Genomic DNA, 23815 nt, shown 5'->3' on the forward strand with positions numbered 1-23815 from the left:
GAAGGGAGGGGAGGAAAAGTAGAAGGAAACAGAAGACAGAAAGACAAAGGCAGAGAGAGCAATTTAAAGAGAAAAAGGTGAAAGAGAAAAGGAATTAATTTCTATAATGGAGAGTAAAACAAAATGTTTCTTCCAGAACCATCTCCAGAGGCTTTTCTTGTTCTACAGCTAAAGAAGTTTATCAAAGCAAAAGAGTTTGAAGCTTTTTGTGCAAAATGTTGCAACTTCTCTTGCAAAACACGCAGCCCGGGACTGGGCTCATTAGCAGAGGTCGGGCCCTGCAAACACTTCCCTTCACTGCTGCCTAGCCCGGAGACTGGCAGGCTTACCTTCCTCACAGTGCTCGCCTTTGTAGCCAGCAGAGCAGACACAGTTCCCTTCAATGCAGGAGCCGTGGCCCCCGCAGGAAGGATCGATGCACTGATTCATGGGCACGTCGCACTCTGCACCTTTCCAGCCACTGTAGCACTGGCACGTCCCTTTAGAATATTGTCCATTCCCACTGCACAGGACAGGGCAGGCAGCTGCACAAACCAAAGACAGAGCACCAGGTCACAAAGGGTCAGCATCCGAGGGGCGGTGGCAGTCTAAGGAGGTAGAGCTATCTGGCCTTGGGGCTTGGCTTACAGTGTTCTGGGTTGGGGATTCTGGCTGTGGAGGTGCAGAACCATTGCCAGATAAACAACATAAGTGCTACTGATAACAGCGGCTACCACCAGTTAAATGCTTGTTATGTGCTGGGCATGGTATAGAAAGAAGGCTTTATGTGCAATTCATGACTTCATCATCATAATCACTCTATGAGGTGGAGGTTACAATCGTGGTTCCCATTTTTGCAGGTGAGGCTCAGACGGGGGAAGTGACATGTGCAGTCACACAGCTCACAAGCAGGGGAGCCCAGCGGGGAACCAAGTTGGCCCAACTTTGAAGTGATGTCCTTCACTAAGTGACACTGAAGTACTTATTATTGTTCTGTTGTTGGTATTGGAGGTTAGAATCCATTTATTTTGCTGATTATTTCACCCTCAGATCAGTCGACTCTTACTCCTAATAAGTTTATGCCTACTAAAAAGGAAGGGGGGATGAGACACAGCTGAGCCACTAAAAGTCTCACTGCCTCAGTTTTCTTATCTATACCATGAAGAAATGAAGTAGTTCCTCCTTTATCCATGGTTTCACTTTCAGTTTCAGTTACCTGTGGTCAACTGCTGTCTGAAAATAGGTGAATACGGTACAATAAGGGATTCAGAGAGAAATTGCATTCACATAATTTATGTTACAGCTACTGCTCTAATTGTTCTATTTTATTATTATTGTTAATCTCTTACTGTGCCTAACTTATAAATTAAACTTTATCCTAGAAATGTGCGTGTAGGGAAAACATGGTATATGTAGGGTTTGTACCATTTGTGGTTTCAGGTACACACAGGGGGTCTTGGAATGTATGCCCTGAGGATAAGGACGGACTACTGTCACTGTGCCTCCTTCAAAGTGTAATATGTATAATAAAGTATAATGATTAAATATGCTTGACTTATTAAAAAAAAGAAAAGGGGGCAGGCAGGCTGAAGACATGAAATTTCTAGCAGTTCACCCTTCAGCTGTACCCTCTTCCATCTGTTGGTGGGAAGAAGGTTGGAAAATCAGTGGGGATTGTCTGGGAGGAGATTACCTACAGCTTTAATAATTTTGGCCTCAAAGGTGCCAATTCCCGCCTTTCAGAGTTCATCAAGAATGGGATTTCAGTCGTCAGTCTCCTTCAGGTCTTGGACTTCTCACTTCCACATCAGTTTGTAAAGAGCCTAACTTTCCAGTCTGCCTCCAAATTTGGGCCTAAAATCCTCCGGCTGTGGAAGTGGCATTTGGAGGCCTTCAGAAATGATGGATGCAGGTGTTTCAATGACTCCTGGTGTTATCCATGGTTTGGAATGCACAGGTTCCGAGAATTCTGCATGAGTGTGTACACACATCTACATCCTGGGTGAGCTCCCTGTGCCACGCAGCGATGGCATACCTAATCATGTCACTTCCTAGTCACCTGCCCCACCCAGCCTCATGAATCCCCTTTTGTTGTCATGTTTCTATGTAGTTTTTATGGTAATTAACTTTCTTCTGCGCATGTCTAATTTCCCAAGATATAGTCAGCTATTCAAGACAGGGACTATGTTATCATTGTTGATTTCCTTCTGTTGCTACATTCATCAATGGTGGCTTGATTAGGTAAACATTTCTCCTGTGTTCCTGATATTCAGAGATTTCCCAGTGATGGGGGGTTGTGGGCAAGCACTAAATGGCCATTTATGAAAGACGTGGGAAGAACAGTCGCTGGAGTGAATCTCATGCTGTAAACACAGTGCCTTTTTCTGGGGAAGTGCATGTTTGACCTTAATTGCAAACAGATTTGAAATAGAACTATCTCAATAGTTGACATACAATGAAGGGGATATTTCCCCTCAAAATGCTTTATAATTGGACAGTTGCCAAAACTACTGGGGGCGCTATTTTCAGTAGAAATCTTATCCTTATGAGTGTACTAGAGAAGAAGAATGAGTTCAAAAGAGAGAACTTGAAAGCTGCACATTGAATTTAGATGAACTGTCTAAATGTAGGGATCATACTCTATCTCCAGGATGCTTAAACAGAGGAGTTTGTACAGAGTTGCTACAGAGGCTGATTGTCTAAGAGAGGGTAGAAAAAGAGCTTTGAACCCAGGGTGCTCAAGATTTAAATTAGGGAACATGCAAATATGAAGTAGCATGAGAAACTCTGGACTTTCTTAAAGTTTTGAGAGGGATTTAAGACAGTAAGTTTGTTCCATGCCAGTTCCTCCTGAGACTCATGCTAAGCTTTAGGTCAGGGATGGCAAGTGTGTGCGTATGAACTACAGTACTACCTTTCCACACCACTGCAGACATTACTAATTGATCACGGCATCTCGTTCCCCTGAGCCTAGACAGAGCCTCAAAACTGTCAATGCAGTGCCCAGGCTGAGACCGGCAAGCAGGCAGAGTTGGTATTCAAGAGAAAACCTACTTGTCATTTCTGATCTAGGTAACAGTGAAGGTATTTCCTGGTGGGAAGACTAGAATCAACATCACTCACTTCTCAGCCGCCTTCCAGCCCTGCACTGAAATAAAAAACAGTGAGAAGTATGGTTGCACAATGTGTACTTAGATGAGCTTCCAAGGGCTGTTTCTGATTCCTGACCTAAGGGTTATATATTGGATAGGCTGTCATGGATGGCAGAGAAAGTTACATCAAATCACCAACACTAGTCTCTGATTACATCCTCCTTCCTCCCAAAAGGTGGAGGAGGGTGGAAAGTAAGGCGCAAAAGTTTTGTCTTTTTTAATTGATAAAAAATATAGATTAAATTCTTTTCTTTTTTCCTTCCTTCCTTCCTTCCTTCCTCCCTTCCTTCCTTCTTTTCTTTCTCCTTCCTTCCTTCCTTCCTTCCTTCCTTCCTTCCTTCCTTCCTTCTTTTTTGAGACAGAGTCTTGCTCTGTCACCCAGGCTGGAGTGCAATGGCATGATCTCAGCTTACTGCAACCTCTGCCTCCCAGGTTCAAGTGATTCTCCTGCCTCAGCCTCCTGAGTAGCTGAGACCACAGGTGCCTGCCACCATGCCCAGCTAATTTTTGTATTTTAAGTAGAGATGGGTTTCACCATGTTGGCCAGGATGGTCTCGAACTCCTGACCTCAGGTGATCTACCTGCCTTGGCCTCCCAAAGTGCTGGGATTACAGGTGTGAGCCATTGTGCCTGGCCGAATTATTTTCTTTATTCATAGTGACACTGTTCCTCTTCTGCATAAACTTCAAATAGAAAAAAATAGGATTGTCTAGAAGGTAAGAATGGGTTTTATTTAAAACCAGGTGCTTGGGAAATCAAATTTAAAATTTGACCTACTTAAATTACTCAGTAAAAAAAATAAAAAATAGGTCAGAGAGTTCTCCACCTTCCAAACGCAGCTTTCCTTCAGGGTTTGCTGCATGCTCACTGGGAGTGTGGTCAAAATGCAAAACATTGTGATGTTCACCGGAAAGCAGGACACTCGACGGGCTTCGCTTATGCCATACAAAGAAGTGGAAGGCGGCACATTAGAGGAGCGAGACTTTCTAGTAATCCAGTTGCCATGGGGCAGAGTGCAGAAACACCAGATGAGCTCCCTCCAGTGGCGACTGGGGTGTCCTGCATGGAGAGCACCTTCCCTCTGGGGCAACTGATTCATTCTCAGACATAACTCAACCCAGAGCATCCCAGTATCTGAGGCTCAGGCTGATCTTTATTCAAGAGGCTGGATGTGAAATGGGGAAGCTCTTGTACTAATAAGTCTTATATTTTTGCTATCACAGAAGCTGCATTATTTTTTATGACAGGTTATAGAAAAATGACACAGACTGCCTACTCTGTGCCAAGAAGTATTATGGAGCAGAAGTGGTAGTAGCAAGGGTTTTGGTGCCAGAAAGACCTGAGTTCAAAACTAAGCGTGTACCTTACCAGCTGTGGATTTTGGCAAGATTACTGCACCTCTCAAAGACCCAATTTCCCCTTCAAAAAATTGTCTTTCAGCATTGATGGAAGGATTAAGTGAGATAACATGTATGGCTCACAGGCATAGCTGACACTTGGTAGGCAAATGAACAGATGATCCCTTATAAAATTTCCATCTCAATCTCCAATCTGACTTCAAGGGCTAATAAAATAAAGAAATGCCATAGGTCTTAAACAAGCACACACAAACACTAGCAACCACCAGACGTATGTCAAATCATACTAATGGAAATATTTCATCTTTTCTTCTTCCAGTCTTTTCTGGTGTGGGAGGGAGTTGGTTGTGATTGGTCAGGTATGAAAGTGGAGCGTTTTGTGTCTCCGCATGTCTCTCTTCTTCCTAAGGCTTACGGGAGCAGAACATTGTGCATTCAAGCTTCTATGTCAAATTAATTAAAATGTTTGTACAAATTGACTATTTCTGTTTTACTAAATCTAGTAAATGGAAGCTCTAAGACTCCCACAGAAGAAAAATAAATTACCACTACCACTAACAACTGACAGGTTAACAGCCTGATGACAAAAAAATGACAGAATTTAGATTCACCTAAATGGTATAAAGCTCATTTTAATGATCCAGCTGAAGCTCCCCCGCACCCCCCAGCCTCCACGAAGTTCTCTGTAAGGGATGAGATGAATTATCCGTGTTATTTACTCAGTGGGAAGTAACAGGAGAAGCCACCTGTCCACTTGGAGCTTGCAGTAGAGAGAATACATGGAGAAAAGTTAAGGATATTGGAGAGGCTCGGTCATAAAAGCAGAGTGAAAATGACTGCATCTTGACAAATAATTTGTGGGCTGGACTAGTTGTGTAGAGAGAATTTCAAATAATGTATTTAAAAATTATTTGAAGTCTGTTTTATACTTATTTCATTTTATTATCATTATTATTATTTTTTATTTTTTGGAGACAGGGTCTTGCTCTGTCACCCAGGCTGGAGAGCAGTGGCAGGATCACCATTCACTGCAGACTCTACCTGCCTGACTCAAGCAATTCTCCCACCTCAGCCTCCACAGCATCTGGGACAACAGGTGTGCACCACCATGCCTGGCTAATTAAAAAAAATTCTGTAGAGATGGGATCTCTTTATGTTGCCCTGTCTGAACTCGAACTCCTCAACTCAGGTGATCCTCCTGCCTCAGCCTCCCAAAGTGCTAGGATTATAGGCATGAGCCGCTACACCCAGCTGAAGTCTGTTTCAAAATTTCTTTGGAAAAGAGAGGTGAGAATATTTGAAGCTAGTACTCTAAGAGAATTGTCAAAATAGCACTAATAGTTGGTTGCCTTATATCCCAGTTGGTCAGCAACAGTGATGAATAACTCACATGGGTTAGTAGCTTGGTTAGGTGGTAGAGGATAAGTGATGGAGAAAAGAAGATGCATTGTTCCTCCTGAAGCAATTGAGGATGTAATATTTGGGTCATGGAGGCCAGGTAAACAAAGATCGGTGACCCCCCAAACCAAAACTCCAAAGGCTACCCCATTGGCTTTTGAGGTTGTGGACTTAACTTGGTGCTGAGCAAAACAGTGTCAGAAATGTGAGCTTCCCTTCTAGCAAGATCCCTGCAACTGGCAATCCATCTGGTAGAAAATTAAGTAATAAAATTTGACCCCCACTGCACACTGTATTCAAAAATAAATTCCATACTATGCAGCCATAAAAAGGAATGGGGTCATGTCCTTTGCAGAGACATGGATGGAGCTGGAGGCCATTATCCTTAGCAAACGAATGAACAGAAAACCAAATATTGTATATTCTCATAAGCGGGAGCTAAATGATGAGAACACATGGACACATACAGGGAAAAACACATACTGGGACCTTCCGGAGGGTAGAGGGTGGGAGGAGAGAGAGGATCAGGAAAAATAACTAATGGGCGCTAGGCTTAATACCTGAGTGATGGAATAATCTGTACAACCCCCCACGACACAAGTTTACCTATGTAACAAACCCACACTTGCACCCCTGACCTTGAAGTAAAAGTTAAAAAAAATTCCATACAGATTAATGACCTAAGTAGAAAAACAAAAACTACAACAGTATTAGAAAAAATACTGGAGACTAATTTTATTTTCCCGGGAGGGAGATATGTAAGACATAAATTCTAGAAACCATGAAGGAACAGAAGATCAGATTTGATTATAAAGAATTAATATCTTCTCTGTGACAAAGGATACCCTAAGCAAAATTAAGGGACAAGCAACTCTGAGAAGAAATATTTTTTTCTCATGTTTTACAGCATAACGTTTGATATCTGAAATACGCAAAGAACTCTTGCAAATTAATAAAAAGATGAATGAAAATCTAGGCAAAGCACATATCAGAAATAATATAAGTTGCCAATAAAGGTAAGACAAGATACTCAGCTTCATTTAAAATTAAGTAAGTACAGATAAAAATGATAATGAGAAATATTTTTGGCTTATCTGATTGGGGAAAAAAATAAGGCTGCTTACACCCAATGCTGCCATGGCTGAGGGGATGGGCTCTCTCCATCCCAGTGGATGGGTGCAAATCAAATCTAGTTTTCAGGGAGATGATTTGTCACTCTGTAGACAGCTCCCTGGCTCACCATGCCCAAGCGGGAAGTCTGTTGACCTTGGCATCTCAGTTTTCCTGACCTATTAAATGGGCAGAGCAATAACGGTCTGTATATGTAGGGAAGGAGAGAGAGAGACGAAGTTGGAAAGAGAGCTAGCAGTGATTATGAAATACAAATGCAAAGATCACCAGCCATCCTAAGTGTGATGCTCACCTCTGACCGGAAGAGCCCTCTCCCCCACCCCCGCCACCTTCCTGCCCAGAGTACTCAGACGCTTTAGTTGGTTTCAGTGGGGGCAAGAGTTGGCAGGACCCCCGTGAAGAGAGGAAACCAGATGGTGCATTGTGACAGATGGGGTCAGAGTCTCTGGCTCAGAGGGCCAAAGTTCAGCTACACCAACTTCCTCATTCCCATTCTGTCAAATGGCACATTAATAAGCAAGAAAGTGATTCAGGGAAGAATTTCCAGAAGGACAAAAAACTCATCAGGTGTGTCAAATCTCTGACATTCAGGAGCCATGTGGGGAAAGAAGCACACGCTGACTTAAGCACGAAAGTATGGATGCTTTAATTAATCCGGGGTGAATTTAATTGCTTTAGTTAAGTGGAAATCGGGTTAAAAATGATGCAGAGCATGCTGGGGTGTGTTAAAAACATGACATATGAGTTGGATGAATCGATAAATTAAAAGTGCACAGATGTTTTAATTAAACCCAGGGAAGTTAACGAAGATCGCAAGAGACTTTTAAGCCTATGATTAATTCAATTCATTTAAAATACCTGTAGAGATATGGGGATGCCTCCATTTTGAGAGTTATAAAAGTTCTCAATCGATAAGTACTTAAGCTGTTCTTTAAAAAAGTCTCCGTTGTTGTGTGTATGTGTGTGTGTCAGACTGAACAGCATTAATTACATAATGAATATTTAAATTCTTCGGAGTACACAGTAAGCTTTTCTGCAACTCAAGTCCAGATGGAAGTAGGTTTACGCTTCTGTTGTATTTGGAGCATCAAGATGAATTTGCAAGTTGTTGGCATCCTATTACCTGCTAGCATGGAAGCTTCTTGAAGGCATGAGGGGTCTGTTTCATCCAATGCTGTCTCTCAGCAGGCAGAACGGTTCTGGGCATGGTGTAGGCTTATGAGTCAGACAGCCTGAATTTCCTTTCTTCTTTCCCTTGTTTTTGCCAGCTGTGTGACTATGGATACTTTGCTTTCAGCCTTGATTGCTTTATCTTTGAAGTAGGATAAGAATTCTGCAGGACTTACCCCATAGTGGGTAGAAATGAGATAATGATGTCAAATGCTGTGCACAGAGCCTGGCACACAGTCATCACTAGATAGGAATTTATTATCATTATTCTCATTGGGAGAAAACTGTTCCAACTGGTCACTTTGTAAAGAGACAAGATTGGTAAAGCGCCCTTTCCCTGTCCCCCATCCCAGCTGACCTCTTTCTAAAGACTGGTTTATTTCCCAGCACGAAAGGTTTTCCCATAAACCACAGAACGTGCCCAGCTCTGTGTGCATCACGTCTCCCTAGGGTTAGGTATTCTGCCTTCCAGGGCTGCTCTGCTACTCATCTAGTAGTTTAAAGAGGAAAAAAAAAGAAGGGTTTTTAGTCTCGGAAGCAATTTAACTTGGGGGAGGGCTGACGGACTGAAGCCCCGCGAAGTGATTTCTGTTTGGTAATGCAACAGCCACGAGAAACATCACGAGCAGCCGTGTTTTGGAGCTTGCAGGCATGGACTTGCACGTGGCCACCAAATAATGTGCACTGTAAGTTCCAAACTGGGGAGGAAAGGGCTCCTCCATGCCTGCTTGGCAAGCCAGGGGGATGAGAGGTCAAAAGTGATGTGACTGCCTCGATCTCTGTTCTCTTTGGGCAGTCTGAGCAGAGTTCAAGGGCAATTTATCTAGACTCAAACTTGAATGTGCCTGGGAGTCATCTGGGGACCCTGTTAGAATGCAACTTCTGACTCAGAACGTCTGGCATGAGGCCTGAGCATTTGGATATTTAACAAAATCCTGATGCTAGTACCCCAGACCTACTGGATCAGAAATTCCGGGTGGAACCCAGCAACCTGTGTGTTAACAGATGATTCCAACAAGGGCTCCAGGGTGGGTATCACTAATCCAGTGGGTAAGAACATAGTTCAAAAACCATACCTGGGCAAGGGTCTTGAATCTCTCTGAGATTCAATTTCTTTAGCTGTGAAACAGAGATGATCATGACGTATGATACAAGGATGAAATGAGAGAATTCACTTAAAACCCTTTGCACAGCACCCGGCATGTAGTTGATCTTCAATAGGTGGTGGCGATTCTTCTCATGCTATTTTATCAAAGGTGACTTTGCCAAGGGTGTCTGCTCAGTCGCTTTCTGCAAAGCATATACCAAGTGCACCTGCTTCAAGCTCCTGCTCCTGGGCCTTTGCTGCCAAAGAATCCCTGTACGTTTCTTCAGGTCAGGGGTGGGAGGAAAGAGAGGTGGGATTTCACCATCCAGCTGTGGTGGGCTGAGGGACATTCTTTTGGGCAGCAGCTATGGCCCATGGCCTGTCTGCATTAATGAGGATTTCAGGGCAAGATGGGGTGGTAGAAGGAGATGGGTATGAATGATGGAAGGTTTGAAGGAGCTAGGATGCAGCCCTGGCTGTCTCAGGAAGGACAGCTGGGACCTGAGCCTCCTTCATGGAGAGAGAAGGAAGCTCTGAGGGAGGCATTCCTGGTGACAGGGAGGATCATCTACCCTCAGGGAGGGGACGAAGACCTTTGTCATTGTTCTCCACGGTACAGAGGAAGATGTCTATTAATGGGAGACAGGAGAGCATATGGTGAGGCAGAGTCAGAGGGGGCTCAGAGAACCCCAGCTGCTGGCAGTACTTATTGTTGAGGACGTCAGGAGTGGTCACACTGCCCTGGATTCAGGGGATCTTCCTGTCACGTCCCTCTCCTGGATGGCTATCAGGGCACAAGCTTCAGAACCAGGCAGACATGGCCCTGCTATGTAACCTTGGGGACATAGCTGACTTTCTCTAAGTCTTTGTTTCTTTTGCTGTAAAATAGGAATAATAATAATAATGAATTATTTCAAAGGCTTGTGAAGGTGGATACTGGCTAACATTTAATACATGCCAAACAAAGTTTCCATGTATTTACTTTTTGGTCCTCACAGCAGTGTAACAGGAAATATGGCTGTTGTCTCCATTTTAGAGATGAGAAAACTGAGGCTCAGAGGGGTTAAGTAATTTTCTGAAATGGGTACAGTTAACTAGAGCAGCAAGAATTCAAACCGAGAAAATTCCAACTCTACAGCTTTCCTTCTTAATCACTTTGCTATTATGAGACATGCATGTACATGTGGAATAAATGGCATTTCTTTTCTGTAACCTTTTTCTTCTTCTTTTTTTTTTTTTTTTTTTATTATACTTTAAGTTCTAGGGTACATGTGCATGACGTTTATATCATGTATAACTCCCCAGTGCAATCCCTCCCTCCTCCCCCCTCCCCATGATAGGCCCCAGTGTGTGATGTTCCCTTCCCGAGTCCAAGTGATCTCATTGTTCAGTTCCCACCTATGAGTGAGAACATGCGGTGTTTGGTTTCTCTTCTTGTGAGTTGCTAAGAATGATGTTTTCCAGCTGCATCCATGTCCCTACAAAGGACGCAAACTCATCCTTTTTTATGGCTGCATAGTATTCCATGGTGTATATGTGCCACATTTTCTTAATCCAGTCTGTCACAGATGGACATTTGGGTTGATTCCAAGTCTTTGCTATTGTGAATAGTGCCGCAATAAACATACGTGTGCATGTGTCTTTGTAGTAGAGTAATTTATAATCCTTTGGGTATATACCCAGTAGTGGGATGGCTGGGTCATATGGTACATCTAGTTCTAGATCCTTGAGGAATCGCCATACTGTTTTCCATAATGGTTGAACTAGTTTACAGTCCCACCAACAGTGTAAAAGTGTTCCTATTTCTCCACATCCTCTCCAACACCTGTTGTTTCCTGACTTCTTAATGATTGCCATTCTAACTGGTGTGAGATGGTATCTCATTGTGGTTTTGATTTGCATTTCTCTGATGGCCAGTGATGATGAGCATTTTTTCATGTGTCTGTTGGCTGTATGGATGTCTTTTTGAGAAATGTCTGTTCATATCCTTTCCCCACTTTTTGATGGGGTTGTTGTTTTTTTCTTGTATATTTGTTTGAGTTCTTGGTAGACTCTGGATATTAGCCCTTGTCAGATGAGTAGGTTGCAAAAATTTTTTCCCATTCTGTAGGTTGCCTGTTCACTCTGATGGTAGTTTCTTTAGCTGTGCAAAAGCTCTTTAGTTTAATTAGATCCCATGTGTCAATTTTTGCTTTTGCTGCCGTTGCTTTTGGTGTTTTAGACATGAAGTCCTGCCCATGCCTATGTCCTGAATGGTACTACCTAGATTTTCTTCTAGGGTTTTTATGGTATTAGGTCTAACATTTAAGTCTCTAATCCATCTTGAATTAATCTTCGTATAAGGGGTAAGGAAAGGATCCAGTTTCAGCTTTCTACTTATGGCTAGCCAATTTTCCCAGCACCATTTATAAATAGGGAATCCTTTCCCCATTTCTTGTTTCTCTCAGGTTTGTCAAAGATCAGATGGCTGTAGATGTGTGGTATTATTTCTGAGGACTCTGTTCTGTTCCATTGGTCTATCTCTGTTGTGGTACCAGTACCATGCTGTTTTGGTTACTGTAGCCTTGTAGTATAGTTTGAAGTCAGGTAGCGTGACGCCTCCAGCTTTGTCCTTTTGACTTAGGATTGTCTTGGCAATGCGGGCTCTTTTTTGGTTCCATATGAACTTTAAAGCCGTTTTTTCCAATTCTGTGAAGAAAGTCATTGGTAGCTTGATGGGGATGGCATTGAATCTATAAATCACCTGGGCAGTATGGCCTTTCACGATATTGATTCTTCCTATCCATGAGCATGGTATGTTCTTCCATTTGTTTGTGTCCTCTTTGATTTCACTGAGCAGTGGTTGTAGTTCTCCTTGAAGAGATCCTTGACATCCCTGTAAGCTGGATCCTAGGTATTTGATTTCTTTGAAGCAATTGTGAATGGAAGTTGATTCCTGATTTGGCTCTCTGCTTGTCTGTTACTGGTGTATAAGAATGCTTGTGATTTTTGCACATTAATTTGTATCCTGAGACTTTGCTGAAGTTGCTTATCAGCTTAAGCAGATTTTGGGCTGAGACAATGGGGTTTTCTAATATACAATCATGTCATCTGCAAACAGGGACAATTTGACTTCTTCTTTTCCTAACTGGATACCCTTGATTTCTTTCTCTTGCCTGATTGCCCTAGCCAGAACTTCCAACACTATGTTGAATAGGAGTGGTGAGAGAGGGCATCCCTGTCTTGTGCCAGTTTTCAAAGGGAATTTTTCCAGTTTTTGCCCATTCAGTATGATATTAGCTGTGGGTTTGTCATAAATAGCTCTTATTATTTTGAGGTACGTTCCATCAATACCAATTTATTGAGCGTTTTTAGCATAAAGGGCTGTTGAATTTTGTCAAAAGCCTTTTCTGCATCTATTGAGATAATCATGTGGTTCTTGTCTTTGGTTCTGTTTATATGCTGGATTACGTTTATTGATTTGCGAATGTTGAACCAGCCTTGCATCCCAGGGATGAAGCCCACTTGATCATGGTGGATAAGCTTTTTGATGTGCTGCTGGATTCGGTTTGCCAGTATTTTATTGAGGATTTTTGCATCGATGTTCATCAGGGATATTGGTCTAAAATTCTTTTTTTGTTGTGTCTCTGCCAGGCTTTGGTATCAGGATGATGTTGGCCTCATAAAAAGAGTTAGGGAGGATTCCCTCTTTTTCTATTGATTGAAATAGTTTCAGAAGGAATGGTACCAGCTCCTCCTTGTACCTCTGGTAGAATTCAGCTGTGAATCCATCTGGTCCTGGACTTTTTTTGGTGGGTAGCTATTAATTGTTGCCTCAATTTCAGAGCCTGCTATTGGTCTATTCAGGGATTCAACTTCTTCCTGGTTTAGTCTTGGGAGAGTGTAAGTGTCCAGGAAATTATCCATTTCTTCTAGATTTTCTAGTTGATTTGCAGTAGAGGCATTTATAGTATTCTTGATGGTTGTTTGTATTTCTGTGGGGTCGGTGGTGATATCCCCTTTATCATTTTTTATTGCGTCTATTTGATTCCTCTCTTTTCTTCTTTATTAGTCTAGCTAGCGGTCTGTCAATTTGTTGATCTTTTCAAAAAACCAACTCCTGGATTCATTGATTTTTTGGAGGGTTTTTTGTGTGTCTCTATCTCCTTCAGTTCTGCTCTGATCTTAGTTATTTCTTGCCTTCTGCTAGCTTTTGAATGTGTGTTTGCTCTTGCCTCTCTAGTTCTTTTAATTGTGATGTTAGAGTGTCAATTTTAGATCTCTCCTGCTTTCTCTTGTGGGCATTTAGTGCTATAAATTTCCCTCTACACACTGCTTTAAATGTGTCCCAGAGATTCTGGTATGTTGTATCTTTGTTCTCATTGGTTTCAAAGAACATCTTTATTTCTGCTTTCATTTTATTAGTACCCAGTAGTCATTCAGGAGCAGGTTGTTCAGTTTCCATGTAGTTGAGCGGTTTGGATTGAGTTTCTTAGTCCTGAGTTCTAGTTTGATTGCACTGTGGTCTGAGAGACAGTTTGTTATAATTTCTGTTCTTGTACATTTGCTGAGGAGTGCTTTACTTCCAATTATGTGGTCAATTTTGGAATAAGTGCGATGTGGTGCTGAGAAGAATGTATATTCTGTTGATTTGGGGTGGAGAGTTCTATAGATGTCTATTAGGTCCGCTTGGTGCAGAGATGAGTTCAATTCCTGGATATCCTTGTTAACTTTCTGTCTCGTTGATCTGTCTAATGTTGACAGTGGAGTGTTGAAGTCTCCCATTATTATTGTATGGGAGTCTAAGTCTCTTTGTAGGTCTCTAAGGACTTGCTTTATGAATCGGGGTGCTCCTGTATTGGGTGCATATATATTTAGGAGAGTTAGCTCTTCCTGTTGAATTGATCCCTTTACCATTATGTAATGGCCTTCTTTGTCTCTTTTGATCTTTGATGGTTTAAAGTCTGTTTTATCAGAGACTAGGATTGCAACCCCTGCTTTTTTTTGTTCTCCATTGCTTGGTAGATCTTCCTCCATCCCTTTATTTTGAGCCTATGTATGTCTCTGCATGTGAGATGGGTCTCCTGAATACAGCAGACTGATGGGTCTTGACTCTTGATCCAGTTTGCCAGTCTGTGTCTTTTAATTGGAGCATTTAGTCCATTGACATTTAAGGTTAATATTGTTATGTGTGAACTTGATCCTGTCATTATGATATTAACTGGTTATTTTGCTCGTTAGTGATGATGCAGTTCTTCCTAGCCTCGATGGTCTTTACATTTTGGCATGTTTTTGCAATGGCTGGTACCGCTTGTTCCTTTCCATGTTAGGGCTTCCTTCAGGGTCTCTTGTAAGGCAGGCCTGGTGGTGACAAAATCTCTAAGCATTTGCTTATCTGTAAAGGATTTTATTTCTCCTTCACTGATGAAGCTTAGTTTGGCTGGATATGAAATTCTGGGTTGAAAATTCTTTTCTTTAAGAACGTTGATATTGGCCCCCACTCTCTTCTGGCTTGTAGAGTTTCTGCCGAGAGGTCTGCTGTTATTCTGATGGGCTTCCCTTTGTGGGTAACCCGACCTTCTCTCTGGCTGCCCTTAAGATTTTTTCCTTCATTTCAACTTTGGTGAATCTGGCAATTATGTGTCTTGGAGTTGCTCTTCTGGAGGAGTATCTTTGTGGCGTTCTCTGTATTTCCTGAATTTGAATGTTGGCCTGCCCTACTAGGTTGGGGAAGTTCTCCTGGATGATATCCTGAAGAGTGTTTTCCAACTTGGTTCCATTTTCCCCCTCACTTTCAGGCACCCCAATCAGACGTAGATTTGGTCTTTTTACATAATCCCATACTTCTTGCAGGCTTTGTTCATTTCTTTTTCTTTTTTTTCTTTTGGTTTCTCTTCTCGCTTCATTTCATTCATTTGATCCTCAATCGCTGATACTCTTTCTTCCAGTTGATCGAGTCGGTTACTGAAGCTTGTGCATTTGTCACGTATTTCTCGTGTCATGGTTTTCATCTCTGTCATTTCGTTTATGATCTTCTCTGCATTAATTAATCTAGCTGTCAATTCTTCCACTTTTTTTTCAAGATTTAGTTTCTTTGCGCTGGGTACGTAATCCTCCTTAGCTCTGAGAGGTTTGATGGACTGAAGCCTTCTTCTTCATCTCGTCAAAGTCATTCTCTGACCAGCTTTGATCCGTTGCTGGCGATGGGCTGCGCTCCTTTGCAGGGGGAGATGCGCTTTTATTTTGAATTTCCAGCTTTTCTGCCCTGCTTCTTCCCCATCTTTGTGGTTTTATCTGTCTCTGGACTTTGATGATGGTGACGTACGGATGGGGTTTGGTATAGGTGTCCTTCCTGTTTGATAGTTTTCCGTCTGAGAGTCAGAAGAACTGTCTGTTGGTCTGTTGGAGATTGCTTGAGGTCCACTCCAGACCCTGTTTGCCTGGGTATCAGCAGCAGAGGTTGCCGAAGATAGAATATTGCTGAACAGCGAGTGTACCTGTCTGATTCTTCTTTGGAAGTTTCCTCTCAGGGGTGACGCCACCCTGTGAGGTGTGGGGTGTCAGACTGCCCCTAGTGGGGGATGTCTCCCAGCTGGGCTACTCAGGGGTCAGGGACCCACCTGAGCAGGCAGTCTGTCCGTTCTCGGATCTCAACCTCCGCGTTAGGAGATCCACGGCTCTCCCCAAAGCTGTCAGACAGAGTCGTTCGCGTCTGCACCGCCCCCGCTCTTCCCCTAATGGACTGCAGCTGTGCGCTGTCCGCAGAGGTAGAGTCTACAGAGACAGGCAGGCTTCCTTGAGCTGCTGTGAGCTCCACCCAGTTCGAGCTTCCCAGCGGTTTTGTTTACCTACTTAAGCCTCAGCAATGGCGGGCGCCCCTCCCCCAGCCTCGCTGCTGCCTTGCGGATAGATCGCCGCAGACGGCTGTGTTAGCAGTGAGGGAGGCTCCGTGGGCGTGGGACCCTCCCGGCCAGGTGTGGGATATATTCTCCTGGTGTGCCTGTTTCCTTAAAGCGCAGTATTGGGGTGGGAGTTACCCGATTTTCCAGGTGTTGTGTGTCTCAGTCCCCTGGCTAGGAAAAGGGATTCCTTTCCCCCTTGCGCTTTCAGGTGAGGCGATGCCTCGCCCTGCTTCAGCTCACGCTGGTCAGGCTGCAGCAGCTGACCAGCACCGATTGTCCGGCACTCCCTAGCGAGATGACCCCAGTACCTCAGTTGAAAACGCAGAAATCACCGGTCTTCTGTGTCGCTCGCGCTGGGAGTTGGAGACTGGAGCTGCTCCTATTCGGCCATCTTGCTCCGCCCCTTTCCTTCTTTTTTCATTCCTCCTTCTTTCCTTCCTTTGCTCATGCCCTCCCTCCGTGCCTCAGAGGTGGCTGATTTATTGCTGCATGATTGATCCGACAAATTAGAACCCTGTTCTTTAGCACTCGCTTTGGTTCTTGTGACATTTTCCAGTCATATTTCATCTTTATAAGCCTTGCCTCCGCTATTCAAGTAACCAGACATTTAACAAGCACCTATTTTGTCCTGGGTACCAAACTAAATACAGGGAGGTACCAGGGGGACTGCTGGAAGCTTGTCATGAGCAGGAGAACCACCTGGAGAGGAGGTGGCCGGCATGTGGCAGGGGCTGCTGCTGCGATGTTGTCAAGCCCAGCTGACTGCATGGTCATATCTGAGGGTGCTTCAGGGAGGTGGCGACTGTGAGCATGGCCTTCCATGAGGAGCAGCAGCTTGATAGGAAAGGCTGGGATTGATGTGAACATTCCAGCTGAGAAAACAGCCTGAGCAAAGAGGAAGAAGCAGGGCCTCACACTTTATGAGGGGTGACTATCGGGAACTTAGAGTGAGTGTTCAGGTTTCAGTGGGAGGTGACAGTGCGAGAGTAGTTCAGATCATGGATGACCTTGGATATCATTCTAAGAAATGTGATTTTCATTTTCGGAATATGGCCCCTGACCACCTGCGTCAGACTCCCCCAGGGGACTTGTTAAAAAGGGGCATTCCTGAGCTGCACACCAGTCCTACAAGTCAGATTGGCTGGCACGGGGGAGGAACCTGGAAATACACATTGGCACCAATCTCTTCAGATCCATGTCTTTAAACCAAAGCTTTTATAACCATTGTGAGAGGTGACTGGGAGCCACTGAAGGTGTTTGAGGAGAGTAGTGACATGCCCCTAAGAGCTTTGGGAGAACTCTGGAGGTGGGAAGGAGAAATACTATCATGGAGAGGCTGGTGGCCAAGTGAGCAGGGCAGTGGCTCCCACAACTTAATATTTATATAGAAAAATCCAGCTGTAAGGATAGAGAGGAAAAATGGAGCAGAGATTGTTGGAGATCGATGGAACAGGAGTTGGCAGGTGATGGGAGGAGAGAAGGTAAGAACATCAAGCTCTGAGGTCAGAAGATTTCTCTCTCTCTCTCTCTCTCTCTTTCTCTCACTCAGGCTGGAGTGCAGTGGCAAAATCTCTGCTCATTGCAACCTCCATCTCCCAGGTTCAAGCAGTCCTCCAAACTCACCCTCCCGAGTAGCTGGGACTACAGGCTTCACTACCATGCCCAGCTAATTTTCATAGTTTTTGTAAAGATGCAGTTGTACCCTGTTGCCCAGGCTGGTCATGAACTGCTGGGCTCAAGCGATCTGCCTGCTTTGGCCTCTCAGAGTGCTGGGATTATAGGCGTGAGCCACTGCACCTGGCCAGGGGCTTTTGTTTCAAACTCTGGCTCTGCCACTTTCTACCTAGGAAACTCTTGTTTCCTCTCCTGAAAAGTTTACTTGGGTTCAAACTCAGAATTCTAGTGTGTAACCATCCCATAAGCTCCCTGAAAAGACAAAATTCCTTTATGCCTCATCTCTGAGGTCAGTCTCATGGCTAGACGAGTGTTGAAAGTCCAGGCCAGACTGCCTGGTTTGAATCCTAACAATTCCGCTTACTTGCTGAGTGATTTTGAGTAAGTTACTTAAACTCTGTGTGCCTCATGTTCCACATCTATAAAACGGGATGATACTCACCTATAAATTAGGGCTACTGATGATTAAATGATATAATTACGTAGTTGTTCAGCAGAGTGGTTGGCATATATAGTAAGAACTCAATAAATGTCAGCTCTGATGATGATGATGATGATTTGTTTTTAGTGTGTGCATGTAGCCATGGGGAATTGGGTGGTGGGTACTTTTGCCAGTTAACAGGAGAAGAATGGCAGGATTCCTGTTTTTTTCTTTCAAAGCTCCACAGAAGCTGGGTAGGAGCCGAAACCAACCCCCAGAGAGAAGACTTTATGTTCCCGTGGTTGTGGTATTTCTGGGCCTCCACTGACAGCTGTTTAGCAGCAGGAGTTGTCATTTCTAATAGCTATTAAATACGCATTACCTAACAACTACGGCTCTGGTGTGTTAAGTTTCTGCTGCAGGTTGAGGCCTCAAGCTCAGCCCAAATAATCCATCTGAGAAGCCAGTGTCAAAACAAAACAAAAAAAACCCCAGACACCTCAGTTCTCTTCTGAAATGCAAGGCTGCTTTACAAACAATCCTAGGAAGCACCTGAAGTTAAAGCCTTCACGTAAAAGCAAATACAAGGGAAAGGAATAATAATTAAAAAACCTCTAGCCCACAACAAATAGCATTACAGTAATGAGAAAACCGTGCAAGGGGAACAGTAATAACAAAAAAAAAACTGTAGAATAAACAATAACTTGAATAATAAACATAATTATGGCTGGACAGGAGAGGTGCTGATGGAAAACGGTACAAATTGCTGGGAAAGAAATGCCATTTTTCCTGAAGTTGTGAATCTGAACAGCTTGCCTATTAAGTTGCTCAATTAATGCAATTCTATACTATTCAGTCTTCTTGGTCGCATTTTCTCCATATTCCCTGATGCTAATGGGTTATGTTTGTTGATTCACACCACCGTTCTTTGGTTTATTTGTTTTTGCTTTTACTCCTATGCTACACTAGTTTGCCATGTAGCAATTGCACTGTGCAATATTACAATAAGGACTGGGAAAATTTTATGGATGTAATGTCTATTACAGTTTGCGATAGTATTTCTCTCTAGTTCTCAGTGATTTAAATGTGACCAAACCTTCTGTACTTTGTCACAAAAAGCGGGTTTTCCAGGTGACTATTTTGGTGAGTGTCAAAATAAGAATTTATGGTGTATTACTGTCGATTCACTTTGAATTAAAATATATATATTGCAGCAAAAAAAATTTTTTTTAAAAACTTTGAAAACTTCAAATGTTCATGATGCCTTACAGGCATCCTTACAACCCGGTCTCTCACGGCCCAGGAGACCAGGAGCACCTGTGTGATAAGGCTGTCCTCTGCCCCAGGTTCCCCTTCCGGCCTTCCCTGACTGTGATCTAGTGACATTCAAATGCACCAGTAAAATACCCCCATGCCTTTTGCTCCACCCTGACTCGGCAATAAAGGCACTTGGCCACCAGCCCTCACTTTCTCTTAGCTCCCACCTGCCTGGCTGAACCCAGTCCCTTGAAGCTGGTCCTACACGGCCCTCTGCATGTGTGCTGTGGCTCCCTCTCTAGAATCTATGAGTATAATAAGTCTCCGAATTTCATATGTCTCTCCCAGCATGAGTTCCACAGTCGGAGTGATCCTTAAAGACCCCACCAGGGGAACTTACTCCCCCATTTATAACACGCACATTTTATTGCTTTATAAACTTCCTTATTTTCTCCTTTGGAATGTCTATAGCGTTCAAAGTCAGCATCACAGCATTTTGAGCTCCCATTTACGTTACCCCATTGCTTTTAATATGAATTGATCAGACCAGAAGCTCTCGGAAGGCAGAGCCTGTGGTTCCCTCGCTCCTCCCTCTAGTCTGGCTCTTAGTGCAGTACCTGTCTCACAGCGGGCACATCACGAGTATTCGCTGAATGCACGAGTAAGTTCAGTCCCCTCGACTGACTCAGGACAATGTGTTAGATCCATTCCATGTTGTTTCCATGAGCGGGTCAGTTTCATTTTGCCTTTGGAGCCTCTCAGGGCCCCCAAGATGGTGGGGGCTGTGGAATGAACACTCTTGCAAATGCATGCTGACTGATTCCTCCATTCACTGCAAGGATGTCTTCAGATGCCTGATGCAGACTGGCAGGTTTATAAGAAGACAAGGAGCTGCCATTTACACTGCACATCTGAGGGCACGGGAGGCTCAGTGTGAGGTCAAGAGAGTAAATCCGCATTTCTGTCACTTGGACACATACTCAGTTGCTTGGATGTGATGGGAGTCTCTCTTGCTAACATGGCAAGTTCTCCCCCTGGCAGGAGGGCCTGAGTTTGCCGGCTGCCTGCAGTCACAGAAACTGGCAGAGCTCAAGGCATCCTGGGCACAGCTGTCAATGAAGGAACAAAGGTGAATGCGAATTTGTGATGATGGAGGACCTTATGTTCGGGGCCTCTTAAGAGTTTTCATCAAGAAAGAAGGACAGGCCTGGCTTGGTGGCTCACACCTGTAATCCCAGCACTTTGGGAGGCTGAGGCAAGTGGATCATCTGAGATCAGGAGTTTGAGACCAGCCTGGCTGACATGGTGAAACCCCATCTCTATGAAAAATCCAAAATTAGCTGGGTGTGGTGGTATGCCCCTGTGATCCCAGATACTCTGGAGGCTGAGGCAATAGAATCGCTTAGACCCTAGGAGAAAGAGGTTGCAGTGAGCTGAGATCGTGCCACTGCACTGTAGCCTGGGTGACAGAGCAAATCTCTGTCTGAAAAAACCAACCAACTAACCAACCAACCAACCAACCAACCAGAAAAGAAAGAAGAACGCTGACTATGGCCCACAGCCAGGAGATGGGGCATCCTGTTCTGGGGAGTAGGAGACTCAGGTGCACCTGTCTTTGCACTTGCTAGCTGATTACCTCATTCTGTTGGCTTGGGGTTACTCCCTGTCAACAGTCAGCTGCTTCTTAAACCCGAAAGTTGTTTGTGAGTGGCAACTTGTCGCAGCCACTGCTAAATTGTGCAGGACCAACGGGATCGAGACTTCCCACCTCTCTGCCATACGTGTGAGGGGGAACAAAGGCACACACACACACACACACACACAATCACATTTTACTTTTTTTCTTATTAAAATCAGAAGTGCATCTCTGATGTCATGCACTAAGGAGGACATAGCATCTTGCTAAAAATGCATAACCTGAAGCCAATCACCGGAAAATATCAGACAAACCCATACTGAGAGACACTCTACAAAATACCTGACTAATGCTCTTCTAAAAGGTCCAGGTCATAAAAGGCAAGGAGTAACTGAGGAACTGTCACAGACTGGTCAGGTTAAAGAGATGAAGGAGACGTGACAATTAAATGCAATGTAGGATCCTGGATAAGAAGCAAAGGGCAAAGTTAGGAAAAGTCTGTAAATTAGCTAATGGCTTTGTATGGATGTTAATGTCTTGGCTTTGATCTTTGAGTTACGGAAATTTAAAATGTGGACATAGGGGAAGCTGCGTAAGCTCGGTATGGAAACTCTACGTTCTATCTGTGCAACTTGTCTGCAAATCTACACTGATTTCAATATAAAAGGTTTAAAAAATTGGAGGGAGGAGGATTGGTTAAAATAGAATTTACCTCATATCATTGATATGAAGACAAATGAGAGTACATATTAAGTACTTTACACAATATCTGGTGCATATTGAGTACTTAAAAGCTATTAGTTGTTATTTAAAAACAACTGGAAGTACAGGTTTAACATTTCAGAAATAAGTCCGGTGCTAATCATTAGATTTTTGCACTTGAAACTGGTGCAGTTAAACCTGTGTGCTTGTGTTTACTTGTTTCTCATTTCATCCCACAGGTGTGGTCAAGGAATTTTGTTATTTTAGGAGCCAATAGTTATGAATTGAGGTATTCAAGGCTTGAGTCTCTCCAGATCCCAGGCTTATGTGTGCTCAAGTCCACTTTTGGGATTCTTGATGTGAAATAAGTGTGTAAGAAGCTGACTTGGCTTGGATGCTAATGAAAGTGAAAATGTTACTCTCCAGATAGGGTTAATGGGGGCACTAACATTTCCTATAGTTTTCTCTTTTCCAGTTTTCTGGTTTTGACATTGTTCTTTTTAAAATAAATTTATCGCTGGGCACGGTGGCCCACGCCTGTAATCCCAGCACTTTGGGAAGCCGAGGTGGGTGGATCACCTGAGGTTGGGAGTTCAAGACCAGCCTGACCAACATGGAGAAACCCCATCTTTACTAAAAATACAAAATTAGCCATGTGTGGTGGTGCATGCCTGTAATCCCAGCTACTCAGGAGGCTGAGGTAGGCTTGAACCCGGGAGACGGAGGTTGTGTGAGCTGAGATCGCGTCACTGCACTCCAGCCTGGGCAACAAGAGCAAAACTCCATCTCAAAAAAAAAAAAAAAAAAAATCTACGGAACTATAATGAATTGACTTAAAGAAGTATGTTAAGTGATTAATAATACTTATGTCCCATGAAACTGGCAGAAATAATAAAGGTAGTACATGAAAGATCAAAGGTTGGGAAAGACGGCTTTAGAATGAGGGGAAAGTTCTCTTTGTTAACAATGAGGTAGCTTAAACTGTGGCCATTTAAAAAAATACTAAGGCAAAAACGTCTATAGGGCAAAAAGGTAGAATCTTACTCCTAACACTCTTCAACCAACTTCGCCCAGAATAAATGGAGAAATAGGGGGAAAAGCAATTTTATTCTTTAAACACTTCAATTTTGTCCACTGTGTGCATGAACAGCTAAATTAAAATATACAAGTTCAAAGCCCGATTTCAGGAGCAGCGACTGAGTATGGAGGAGTCACTACTTTTAACATCCACTCAATATTTGTTTCACAAGGATCAATTATATACCATGGCTAATGTACACTTGCAGTGTGCGCCCAGCCACAGTGCAGGTGGTGAATGCAAAACACACACCGAGAGTCCTTTTAAGCAGCTAAATGGACACCCCATTACAGATCCATAATGCAGAATGGACGCTCATCTGCAAATGGATTTAGAGCAAAGGGTTCTTAAATGGCCGGGGTACTTAGGTTTAAAAGGCCAGTAACTGGATGTGCAGTCAGAGCACACATGGTTTTTAGGATTAATAATACATCGATGTGTGTCAGTGTTAATATACATTTACAGCTCACAGGCCGTGCGGCTGAGTGTTCAGCCTATTTGCAGCCACATATAAAAGGACGACTCTGTCCTTCTTCTCATTAATGCTTTCACTCCCAGGAAAATTAGATTACGCAAGGAAAGCCATTCAAATGACACTGAGGTTTTCCTTCCTTTAAAGCCTCTGCTAGGAAAAGCGCTCGGCCTGGTGATGCATGCGCTGTTGTCTGTTCTCCCTGCTCCATCAGTGACCCTCAGAGCCTGAGGGAGGCGCTGGGAGGAGGTCCAGTCTCCACTGTTCACTTTGCTGATGTGCCCCCTGCCATTGACAGAGTGCACTAAGCCTGGCACAGCCCAGAGAGCTGTTGGGTGGCTTCTGGCCTGACACACAGTCCTGAGAGCTGTTGGGCAGCTTCTTGCCTTTTTTTTTTTTTTTTTTAAATTATACTTGAA

The 23815-nt window shown here is 43.6% G+C and overlaps 1 protein-coding gene across 1 annotated transcript in view; it reads right to left on the reverse strand.

Moving 5' to 3' along the window:
* Positions 1 to 23815, reverse strand: part of TENM2 (teneurin transmembrane protein 2) — a 526850-nt gene that overhangs the window by 142982 nt on the left and 360053 nt on the right. The window contains exon 9 of the mRNA XM_033180356.1: positions 330 to 524. Coding sequence (XP_033036247.1) covers positions 330 to 524 — 195 coding nt within the window. The remainder of the gene's footprint in view (positions 1 to 329; positions 525 to 23815) is intronic.

This window comes from Trachypithecus francoisi, unplaced genomic scaffold (genome assembly GCF_009764315.1).
Source record: "Trachypithecus francoisi isolate TF-2019V2 unplaced genomic scaffold, Tfra_2.0 Lachesis_group2, whole genome shotgun sequence".
In the NCBI taxonomy this organism is placed as follows: Eukaryota; Metazoa; Chordata; class Mammalia; order Primates; family Cercopithecidae; genus Trachypithecus; species Trachypithecus francoisi.